At 39.3% G+C, this 12250-nt stretch overlaps 1 protein-coding gene across 1 annotated transcript; it reads left to right on the plus strand.

The window, feature by feature from the left end:
* Positions 1-3863: 3863 nt before the first annotated feature.
* LOC138671601 (olfactory receptor class A-like protein 1) lies at positions 3864-4754 on the plus strand. The gene has a single exon (XM_069759776.1). The coding sequence runs from the start codon at positions 3864-3866 to the stop codon at positions 4752-4754; it is 891 nt and encodes a 296-aa protein (XP_069615877.1).
* The last annotated feature ends 7496 nt before the right edge of the window (positions 4755-12250 follow it).

The following is a 12250-nucleotide window of genomic DNA, read 5'->3' on the forward strand; positions in this document are numbered from 1 at the left end:
AAGAGAAAATGCCCAGTCCTGAGGGTCGCCGCGCAAAAAAGAAATAACAATCAAAACCTGTTGAACTGGATCACCAGAGGAGCGAGGTTTCAAGGCCAGAAATAATTTACAATTATTTTTGAAACTCAGAAACTTAGTTCTATCTCCAAAAAACAAATCAGGAATAGGAATTCTTGGTTCCAACATAGCTTTCTGATCAATAGTGTCTTGAATCTTTTGTACTCTTGCTGAGAGCTGATCCACAAATGAAGACAGACTTCTAATGTCCATCGCTACACCTGTGTACTGAACCACCCAAATGTCTAGGTGGAAAAAAAAGGCAAAACACAGTGCAAAGAAAAAAAAATGGTCTCAGAACTTCTTCTTTCCCTCTATTGAGAATCATTAGTACTTTTGGCTTCCTGTACTGTTATGAAAAGCAATTCAGTACTACAATGGACATGGCGGTCAGAGCACATACAGTGATCTGACAATAACCCAAAATCATAGAACGAGCTCTGAGACGTGGGAACTCTGCAGACCGCAATCCCTAATCCTCTCCAAACAACACTAGAGGCAGCCGTGGATTGCGCCTAACTCTGCCTATGCAACTCGGCACAGCCTGAGAAACTAACTAGCCTGAAGATAGAAAATAAGCCTACCTTGCCTCAGAGAAATACCCCAAAGGAAAAGGCAGCCCCCCACATATAATGACTGTGAGTTAAGATGAAAAGACAAACGTAGAGATGAAATAGATTCAGCAAAGTGAGGCCCGACTTTCTTAACAGATCGAGGATAGAAAAGGTAACTTTGCGGTCTACACAAAACCCTAAAGAAAACCACGCAAAGGGGGCAAAAAGACCCTCCGTACCGAACTAACGGCACGGAGGTACACCCTTTGCGTCCCAGAGCTTCCAGCAACAAATTAGACAAGCTGGACAGAAAAAATAGCAAACAAATAGCAAAGAAGAACTTAGCTATGCAGAGCAGCAGGCCACAGGAATGATCCAGGGAAAAGCAAGACCAATACTGGAACATTGACAGGAAGCCAGGATCAAAGCATTAGGTGGAGTTAAGTAGAGAAGCACCTAACGACCTCACCAGATCACCTGAGGGAGGAAACTCAGAAGCCGCAGTACCACTTCCCTCCACCAACAGAAGCTCACAGAGAGAATCAGCCGAAGTACCACTTGTGACCACAGGAGGGAGCTCTGCCACAGAAGTCACAACAGGCCTAACAATTTAGATTAGCAAATGAGGCCTCCTGATTCCTCACTGCAACACAATTTTAGTCCAAATGATTTGGATTAGCAAATGGGGCCTCCTGACTTCAACACAGTTTTAGCACAATCTAGTTAGATGCAAGTTCACTTGCAGCAGCAGGAGCCTCTCTACACTTTTACACTGAGATAATGGCAATAGAAAAACATGGTGTCCGCTTTTTATATGGAGATGTACATGTGACTTTGGCAGCCAATCACAGAAACCCATGTATTATGATGTTGTGGATGGTTTCTGCACCCTGATTGGCTGCCAAAATGTACACACATTAAGTTATTAAAAAAAAAAAATTAAAATTACATTCTGCCGCTCCCCTGACCTAGACACACCCCCTTACCTCATAAAATGCGTCCGCCCTGCTCATCATACAGCACTACTATCCTAGACAAAGTCAAAACAAAAGCATTAGAGGAAACGCGATCATTTACCCATCTTTGACCAAATGTTACTGACTTTGAGGAAAAATGCTCGGAAAGCCAAACACCAATCAGAATGTGCTATGTTGTGCTGAATTTGAGATCGGCGAAACTTTTTTGAACAAGTTAGCTGATCTCTAATTGTAATCACAGGCACGGCTATGTTTACCATGCAAAATAAAAGTATGCGTGGGCTGGGTCAAGTTATTTGACCAAGTCAGCTTTGGAAAATCTGTCATGGGCTTTTATTTTTGGAGAGATCTTTAGAATGGTTCTCTCCCTCTAGTCTGGGTCTTACAAGTGGTCCCACTGTTTTCATTTAAACCTACAGTAAAGGTTTGAGTGTGTCAGCTTTATATTTGGATTGCACATGTAGCAGAGCTGAAGGTGCTGCGGACATATGCCTCGCTGTGTGAAGCTAACACAGACCAGAGCCAGCAACGTAGGCAACCACTATAGCCCCCGTAAACCTTCCCAGAGTGCAAGTGCCAGTGGCCTGGACTTTATTTACGTGTTCCCTGCTGCGATCCAGAGGTGACCAATTTCATATGTGCAGTTGTTGGACAATAAATGACATTTATATGTATAAAGAATACTATTATAATAACTAGTTTGTGTCATTTACAATAAATTATAAAAAATAAATTAAATTATTGATTGCATTACATTTTTTTTTCTTTATCTTTTACACTAATGATGATGACAATACTATCGCTGGCTGTTTCCCCTGAGAGAAAAATGTGTTTGTAATTATTTCACACAGTTGATTGACTAACTTAATTGATCACATTTTGGTAGATAATCCCAAGTGAAATAATGAAGTCAGTAAAGTATATATTGCATTTTAGTGCATATAGTACTTGAATGGTGGAAGCTGGGTGAACAGGTAGGTTAAAAAATATAACTCACAAGGTATAATCTAATTTATCATAAAATGATATTATGGTATTAGTTAAGAGAAAACAAGGTACTCTTCTATGAGGGCCCAAAAATTAGCAAATGATGGCATGTCCTCTGCATGTGTAGCAAGGCACCTCTGTGGTATGTTTCAAAGGAAATGGACCATTAGAAATGTATTGCTGTTTAGGAAAAATATAGTTATAAAGAACATGAATATTGTCATAAAGGAAATATGTTAGCTGCAACCTGTGTATCAAAAATGTCTTTGAAATTTTCATCACTTGTCAGTATAGGCATAACGTTTCAGATGTGTAGAAGCAACAAAGGGGTAATAAACAACCTGTAGACTATATACCCTTTAAAATTGAATTATATTTAGAATAATTAAAAGTAATAAATAAGGAAATCGAATAATAACCTAGAGGGAGATGCTGTTGAATACAAGCTGCATCAAAATTTTTTTGCTGTATAAATAGTCCAGACATCAAAACTGAAGTAATGAAATACTAAGGGTTAAGGGTTTGATTTGAGCCTCAACTTTAACTTACTACTGTACAACTCACAATGTGTATTTTAAACTATGTTAATAAACTTTTATTGTGTTGGACAATTGAATGATTTTAAAATCTGTGAAACATTTCTATAGCAAATTTCTTGATATTGCAACACAAACACATTCATGTCCATGCCGAGTAAAAATGAAGGCAATGAAACAATGCGCAGGTAGTGTCTTGTAGGCTCCTGTGTATTGTAGACTTGCGCTGTTTCAGCCATTGAAAGTAATTTTGTGGTTCATGCATTTACAAAGAAATTATTTAGACTTTATGAGGCTGGTATACATACTTTGGAAATGCCTGAATGGCTGCATAATTCCTTTTCCAAGCTCTCTTGTGTGTGCCCCACAGCAAAGACAAAAAATAGGCTCCTGTTCGGGCGCAGCTTCATGCCATCATACTCCTAATCATCCGGGACTGGAAATACTGGTGTCCTCATTTTGTTCTTATAAATGAAACCCATTTTCCACTTCTTTGCTTCCTATCATAACCTCATCCCATGCAGCCTGTCATAGTCTATTAATATTGGTGAGTTTTTAATTGTCTTTACAGTAGCATAATCTTCTGCTTTGGTCCTGTAGACCTTTTCTTAGTAGTGATGAAGAACTTTTCATGGTACAAAGGCAAAATGACAATCTATTAAGTCAGAAAAATTTACCATAGAAATGTTTAGGTGCCAGCAATGTTAACAAGAGTCATGGATTACACTTCTTTTTTTTATTAAAAATTACAGATGCTGGATATCCATCTTGTCCTTAAGACCTTTGGCTTTTTCATGATGATAATGATTGGAATTCCGGGAAATCTCTATATTTTATTAAAATTTACCTTCATCAGAATAAACGAGAAGAAACTTTTACCAACAAACACAATTCTTATGACGTTGGTTTTCATGAATTTCCTTATAGTAATATCACGGATCATCCCCCAGTTCCTTCATGCTTTAGGCATAAAAAACCTAATGGATGACACAAGATGCCAGATTTTCCTATATACATACCGAGTGAGCAGGGCCATGTCTATCTGCATCACCAGCCTCCTCAGCTGCCATCAATGTATCATTATCGCCCCATCGACCAAACACTGGATATATTTCAAGCAAAAATTGACCCACAATGTTCTGACAATTATTATAACTATTTTGTGTTACAATCTAGTTATACATTACTCTGCTATTAATTATGCACAGTCTAACTACAATGCTACAACCTCCATTTACTCACTACACTTAATTTATTGTGATATGGACTATCAGACTTATTATGCCTATTATATTAATGGAGCAATATTTGCATTTAGAGATTTTTTGTTTGTTGGGTTGATGGCAATAGCAAGCAGTTACATTGTGTACCGATTAATTCATCATGAAAGATCAATCAAAGGGATTCGCAGCTCAGACAGAGGCCAAGGGAGGACTGCAGAATACAAAGCTTCCAGAGCTGTCATCATATTGGTTATTTTGTATGTAGTACTTTTTGGACTTGATAATTCCATGTGGATCTATACTTTGACTTTGTCCAATGTGACAGCCAACATGAACGACGCCAGGATAGTTTTAGCTTGCTCCTATTCAGCCTTGAGTCCTATTGTAATTATCTGTAGCAATCCTAAACTCAAGCAGTGATCCAAATCTTTTAAGATGAGAAATTTACTATTATGGAATCATCAAAAAAATATGGAAAGGAATATCCAAGTTACATGTATAAGTAAATAATTATTACTTGACAGCATACATAATTTTCTCTTGGTTATAGCTCTATTGCTTAGGATCATATTTACAGGGGATGTGCACTACTAATGTAAAAAACTATGAAGGGAACGGGAAAAGGAGTGTCAGCTCACCACTTGTTGCAGCCATTTGTAGGTGTGCACAGACAAGCCCGGGATATGGCTTAACACAAGGAATCAAAAAAGAGAAAATCCAGTGCAGTGCAAGTAAATGCTGTAAAATTCCAATATGTATTGTAGAAGTAAAAAAGTCAAACATCGCAGTGGGCCAATTTCCCCAGTGTGGACGAGACCAACGCATTTTAGCTCATACAAGCCTTATTCATTGTTGAATAAGGCTCGCATGAGTTGAAACAAGTAGGTCTTATCCACACTGGGGAGATTGGCCCACTACGATATTTTGAGTTTTAGTAAAAAAAATTGTAAAATTAACTACCGGACATGTGTCACTACTAGGGTTGAGCGACTTTTACTTTTTTAAGGTCGAGTCGGGTTTTGCGAAACCTGACTTTCTCAAAAGTCGAGTCGAGTGAAATCGGCCGATTATCGCTAAAAGTCGGGGTCGGGGATCGACCGAAACACGAAACCCAATGCAAGTCAATGGGAAATATGTAATCCGTATGAAATACGGACATACAATGGATCCATGTGCTCAAAAAATCATAAAAACATATGTACTGTCTATATATATATACAGTGGGGCAAAAAAGTATTTAGTCAGTCAGCAATAGTGCAAGTTCCACCACTAAAAAAGATGAGAGGCGTCTGTAATTTACATCATAGGTAGACCTCAACTATGGGAGACAAACTGAGAAAAAAAAATCCAGAAAATCACATTGTCTGTTTTTTTAACATTTTATTTGCATATTATGGTGGAAAATAAGTATTTGGTCAGAAACAAAATTTCATCTCAATACTTTGTAATATATCCTTTGTTGGCAATGACAGAGGTCAAACGTTTTCTGTAAGTCTTCACAAGGTTGCCACACACTGTTGTTGGTATGTTGGCCCGTTCCTCCATGCAGATCTCCTCTAGAGCAGTGATGTTTCTGGCTTTTCGCTTGACAACACGGACTTTCAACTCCCTCCAAAGGTTTTCTATAGGGTTGAGATCTGGAGACTGGCTAGGCCACTCCAGGATCTTGAAATGCTTCTTACGAAGCCACTCCTTCGTTGCCCTGGCGGTGTGCTTTGGATCATTGTCAGCCACATTTCATCTTCAATGCCCTTGCTGATGGAAGGAGGTTTGCACTCAAAATCTCACGATACATGGCCCCATTCATTTTTTCATGTACCCGGATCAGTCGTCCTGGCCCCTTTGCAGAGAAACAGCCCCAAAGCATGATGTTTCCACCACCATGCTTTACACTAGGTATGGTGTTTGATGGATGCAACTCAGTATTCTTTTTCCTCCAAACACGACAAGTTGTGTTTCAACCAAACAGTTCCAGTTTGGTTTCATCAGACCATAGGACATTCTCCCAAAACTCCTCTGGATCATCCAAATGCTCTCTAGCAAACTTCAGACGGGCCCGGACATGTACTGGCTTAAGCAGTGGGACACGTCTGGCACTGCAGGATCTGAGTCCATGGTGGCGTAGTGTGTTACTTATGGTAGGCCTTGTTACATTGGTCCCAGCTCTCTGCAGTTCATTCACTAGGTCCCCCCGCGTGGTTCTGGGATTTTTGCTCACCGTTCTTGTGATCATTCTGACCCCACGGGGTGGGATTTTGCGTGGAGCCCCAGATCGAGGGAGATTATCGGTGGTCTTGTATGTCTTCCATTTTCTAATTATTGCTCCCACTGTTGATTTCTTCACTCCAAGCTGGTTGGCTATTGCAGATTCAGTCTTCCCAGCCTGGTGCAGGGCTACAATTTGGTTTCTGGTGTCCTTTGACAGCTCTTTGGTCTTCACCATAGTGGAGTTTGGAGTCAGACTGTTTGAGGGTGTGCACAGGTGTCTTTTTATACTGATAACAAGTTTAAACAGGTGCCATTACTACAGGTAATGAGTGGAGGAAAGAGGAGACTCTTAAAGAAGAAGTTAAAGGTCTGTGAGAGCCAGAAATCTTGATTGTTTGTTTCTGACCAAATACTTATTTTCCACCATAAAATGCAAAAAAAAAGTTAAAAAAACAGACAATGTGATTTTCTGGATTTTTTTTCTCAGTTTGTCTCCCATAGTTGAGGTCTACCTATGATGTAAATTACAGACGCCTCTCATCTTTTTAAGTGGTGGAACTTGCACTATTGCTGACTGACTAAATACTTTTTTGCCCCACTGTATATACTAGATTGTGGCCCGATTCTAACGCATCGGGTATTCTAGAATATGCATGTCCCCGTAGTATATGGACAATGATGATTCCAGAATTCGCGGCAGACTGTGCCCGTCTCTGATTGATTGAGGCAACCTTTATGACATCATCGTCGCCATGGCAACCATTATGACATCTACGTCAATACTGTGCCCGTCGCTGAATCAGAATCGTGAGATGTCTACGTCCTTTATGACATCATCGTCGCTGTGCCCGTTGCTGATCGACCAATCAGAGACGCGGGATTTTTACGTCGATGCTGTGCCGGTCTGTGGCGGCCTCGACCAATCAGAGACGCGGGATTTCCAGGACAGACAGACAGACAGAAAGACAGACAGACAGACAGAAAGACAGACAGACGGAAAAACCCTTAGACAATTATATATATAGATGTATATATATATATATATGTCATTGAGACACATATATATATATATATATATATATATATTTATATTTACTTCAGCGCGATATAGCAGAAAAGCCGGTAATTCAATTGCCGGCTTTTCATTTCTCCTTCCTAAACCCGACATGATATGAGACATGGTTTACATACAGTAAATCATGTCATATTCCCATTTTTTTTGCATATTACACACTACTAATGTTAGTAGTGTGTATGTGCAAAACTTGGGCACTGTATCTATTAAATTTAAGGGTTAAATCGCGGAAAAATTGGCGTGGGCTCCCGTGCAATTTTCTCCGCCAGAGTAGTAAAGCCAGTGACTGAGGGCAGATATTAATAGCCTAGAGAGGGTTCACGGTTATTGGCCCCCCCCTGGCTAAAAACATCTGCCCCCAGCCACCCCAGAAAAGGCACATCTGGAAGATGCACCTATTCTGGCACTTGGCCACTCTCTTCCCACTCCTGTGTAGTGGTGGGATATGGGGTAATGAAGGGTTAATGTCACCTTGCTATTGTAAGGTGACATTAAGCTGGATTAATAATGGAGTGGCGTCAATTATGACACCTATCCATTATTAATCCAATAGCATGAAATGGTTAAAAAAACACACACACAATATTGCAAAGTATTTTAATGAAATAAACACACAGGTTGTTGTAATATTTTATTCCACTCTCAATCCACCTGAAGACCCTCGACCTGTAATAAATTAAAAATAATAAACCAACAATATCTCATACCTTCCGTCGATATGTCCCACGATGTAAATCCATCTGAAGGGGTTAAATTATTTTACAGGCAGGAGCTCTGCTATAATGCAGCTGTGCTCATGCCTGTAAAACCCCAGCGAATGAATGGAAACTAGGTCAATGACCTGTAGTTACCTTCATTCGCAGTAATGTGCCCTCTGCTGGATGTCCTCAAATGACCTCGAGCGTGGGAAAATATTCAGAAAAGTTCCCAGGCTCGAGTTCATATGAGGACATCCAGCAGAGGGCGCATCATCACGAATGAAGGTAACTACAGGTCATTGACCTACATTACCTTCATTCCCCGGGGTTTTACAGGCACGAGCACAGCTGCATTATAGCAGAGATCCTGCCTGTAAAACAATTTAACCCCTTCAGATGGATTTACATCGTGGACATATCGACAGAAGGTATGAGATATTGCTGGATTAATTGTTAGTTTAACATTAGTAGTGTGTAATATGCAAAAAAAATGGGAATATGACATGGTTTACTGTATGTAAACCATGTCTCATATCATGTCGGGTTTAGGAAGGAGAAATGAAAAGCCGGCAATTGAATCAGCAGCTTTTCTGCTATATCGCGCTGAAGTAAATATAAATATATATATATATGTCTCAATTATATATATATATATATATATATATATATATATATATATATATACGAAACCCGACTTTGGTGCGAAGATCGCCGACCGCATGGCTGATCCCACACTAGGATCGGGTCGGGTTTCATGAAACCCGACTTTGCCAAAAGTCGGCGACTTTTGAAATTGTCCGATCCGTTTCGCTCAACCCTAGTCATTACTATAGTCCCACAACTGTGAACTATTACTCGTCATATCACATTAAAAACAATGGCACATGACCGTTGCAGGTATTCCCCAGTGGTTGGCAGGATGGTGTTTTTTATATATTTATTTTTTTACATTTTTATGTCACGTGACTGCTGTGACACAGTGCTTTGATCAGAGTAACAGAGCAAGTCTTGGAATTAATTATAAATATTTTTTTAATAGTCCATGCTGCATTGTGAAGCTTATTTATAAGGGATTATCAGTAGTCGAAAACCCCATTAATATATGGTCAAATTATAAAAAAGATCCACAACTTTTAAGTGATGATTTTTCTTGACAGACGATAAAAATTCATGCTTTATTATTGTCTTTTTCTATAACTAGCACTTATCTGTGTGTATCATGCCTGTAAAACCCCAGCGAATGAATGGAAAGTAGGTCAATGACCTGTAGTTACCTTCATTCGCAGTGATGTGCCCTCTGCTGGATGTCCTCATATGACCTCGAGCGTGGGAAAATATTCAGAAAAGTTCCCAGGCTCGAGTTCATATGAGGACATCCAGCAGAGGGCGCATCATCACGAATGAAGGTAACTACAGGTCATTGACCTACATTACCTTCATTCCCCGGGGTTTTACAGGCACGAGCACAGCTGCATTATAGCAGAGATCCTGCCTGTAAAATAATTTAACCCCTTCAGATGGATTTACATCGTGGACATATCGACGGAAGGTATGAGATATTGTTGGTTTAATTGTTAGTTTAACATTAGTAGTGTGTAATATGCAAAAAAAATGGGAATATGACATGGTTTACTGTATGTAAACCATGTCTCATATCATGTCGGGTTTAGGAAGGAGAAATGAAAAGCCGGCAATTGAATTACCAGCTTTTCTGCTATATCGCGCTGAAGTAAATATAAATATATATATATATATATGTCTCAATGATATATATATATATATATATGTATATATATATAGATATACGAAACCCGACTTTGGTGCGAAGATCGCCGACCGCATGGCTGATCCCACACTAGGATCGGGTCGGGTTTCATGAAACCCGACTTTGCCAAAAGTCGGCGACTTTTGAAATTATCCGATCCGTTTCGCTCAACCCTAGTCATTACTATAGTCCCACAACTGTGAACTATTACTCGTCATATCACATTAAAAACAATGGCACATGACCGTTGCAGGTATTCCCCAGTGGTTGGCAGGATGGTGTTTTTTATATATTTATTTTTTTACATTTTTATGTCACGTGACTGCTGTGACACAGTGCTTTGATCAGAGTAACAGAGCAAGTCTTGGAATTAATTATAAATATTTTTTTAATAGTCCATGCTGCATTGTGAAGCTTGTTTATAAGGGATTATCCAGTAGTCGTAAAACCCCATTAATATATGGTCAAATTATAAAAAAGATCCACAACTTTTAAGTGATGATTTTTCTTGACAGACGATAAAAATTCATGCTTTATTATTGTCTTTTTCTATAACTAGCACTTATCTGTCTATTTGCGTATGGTACTGCAACTCAGCTCTATTAAAATGAATAAGGGCCATGCTGCCAAACCACACATAACCTGTTAACAGTTTCAACACTGTTTTTCTATTCCTTGAAAACTCCTTGGTTGTCCAAGTAGTGGATAACCCCTTATTCCTCTTGCATGGCCCTGGTAAGATAAAAATACTTATACTTACTTCCCATGCTGGCATGTTCCTGTAGTGTCAGCACTCGCATTTCCTGGGCTCACATGAGGTTGTGACGTTACATGAGCTCTACGCTCAATCAGCACTGGATTCAAATGAAATATTGGAGCGCAGCTACAGCCCTGGCTTCCTGTTTTTGTTCAATAAGCCAGAAATGCCATCGCTGACTGGATGCAGGGCTCATATAGCATCACAATCTTATGTGAACGCCGGGAGAGCAAGTGCGGACACTGCTGGAATGGCGCCGGCCCCGGAGAAGAGCATAGTTGTTTTTATTTAAACATAGCCAACAATGAGGAATGAGAACAAGTTGTTCTAGTAGTTGCTAACCACTTTAGAGCTAGTGGCAGAGCAGTAAAGATGGCTTGGCTGTCAGAGGCCAGGAAGCTGAATCCAAAAGAGGAGCATATTTTGTTGTTGAATCTTATTTTCTACCAAGTAGTCATCCACCGACATTGCACAATAGCCCTACTATTAATGGGTACAAACGTGGTCCATTTATTTCATATAATTTCTTTATTCAAGCTAAAATAATTATTTATAGCCTTGTCACTGTTTTTGCAATATTTTAAGTACCTAATATAGTTTAATATTAGACTGTTATTTTATTCATGAAAATTATAAAATTAGATTGATTCCAAACTTTTCAACACTAGCATATGTCTTTTGAGCTTCTTCACCTTTTTACACCATAAGTATTACAGTATGATTGTTTGTAATTGTGAACCTATGAAAAAGGAGCTCTAAAGTACAGTTGTGTGAAAAAGTGTATACGCCCTTCCTGATTTCCTATTCTTTTCCATGTACAGTATGTCACACTTAAATGTTTCAGATCACAAAACAAATTTAAACATTAGACAAAGATAACACAAGTAAACACAAAATTCAGTTTTTAAATGAAGGTCTTTATTAGTAAGGGGGAAAAAATCCAAACTTACAAGACCTGGTGTGAAAAAGTGATCACCACTAAACCTAACAACTGGTTGGGCCACCCTTAGCAGCAGCAACTGCAATCAAGCATTTGCAATAACTGACAATAAGTCTTTTACAATGCTCTGGAGAAATTTTCATCCACTCATCTGTGCAGAATTGTTGTAACTCAACAACATTGGATGGATTCAGATCATGAATTGCCCTTTTAAGGTCATGCCACAGCATCTCAATAGGATTAAGGTCAGGACTTTGACTTGGCAACTCCAAAGTCTTAATGGCGGTCATTAAGGGGTTAAAACCTGGCTCAGGTGTCGGCTTCCTTGCTGGAGTATACTGTTTCCGGTTCCTTCCAGTTCAACTGCTTTGTTCTTAATATGCTTCTACCCATGGCTCTGGACATTCTCTGAGCATGTAAGCTACACTCTCTGTGTTATCATTAGTCTGTAGACTTTGGAACTTAACCCTTGG

This window comes from Ranitomeya imitator, chromosome 3 (genome assembly GCF_032444005.1).
Source record: "Ranitomeya imitator isolate aRanImi1 chromosome 3, aRanImi1.pri, whole genome shotgun sequence".
Classification (NCBI taxonomy): Eukaryota; Metazoa; Chordata; class Amphibia; order Anura; family Dendrobatidae; genus Ranitomeya; species Ranitomeya imitator.

Coding starts and splice junctions, on each gene's coding strand:
- LOC138671601 (XM_069759776.1), top strand. CDS start 3,864: ATGCTGGATATCCATCTTGTCCTTAAGACCTTTGGCTTTTTCATGATG.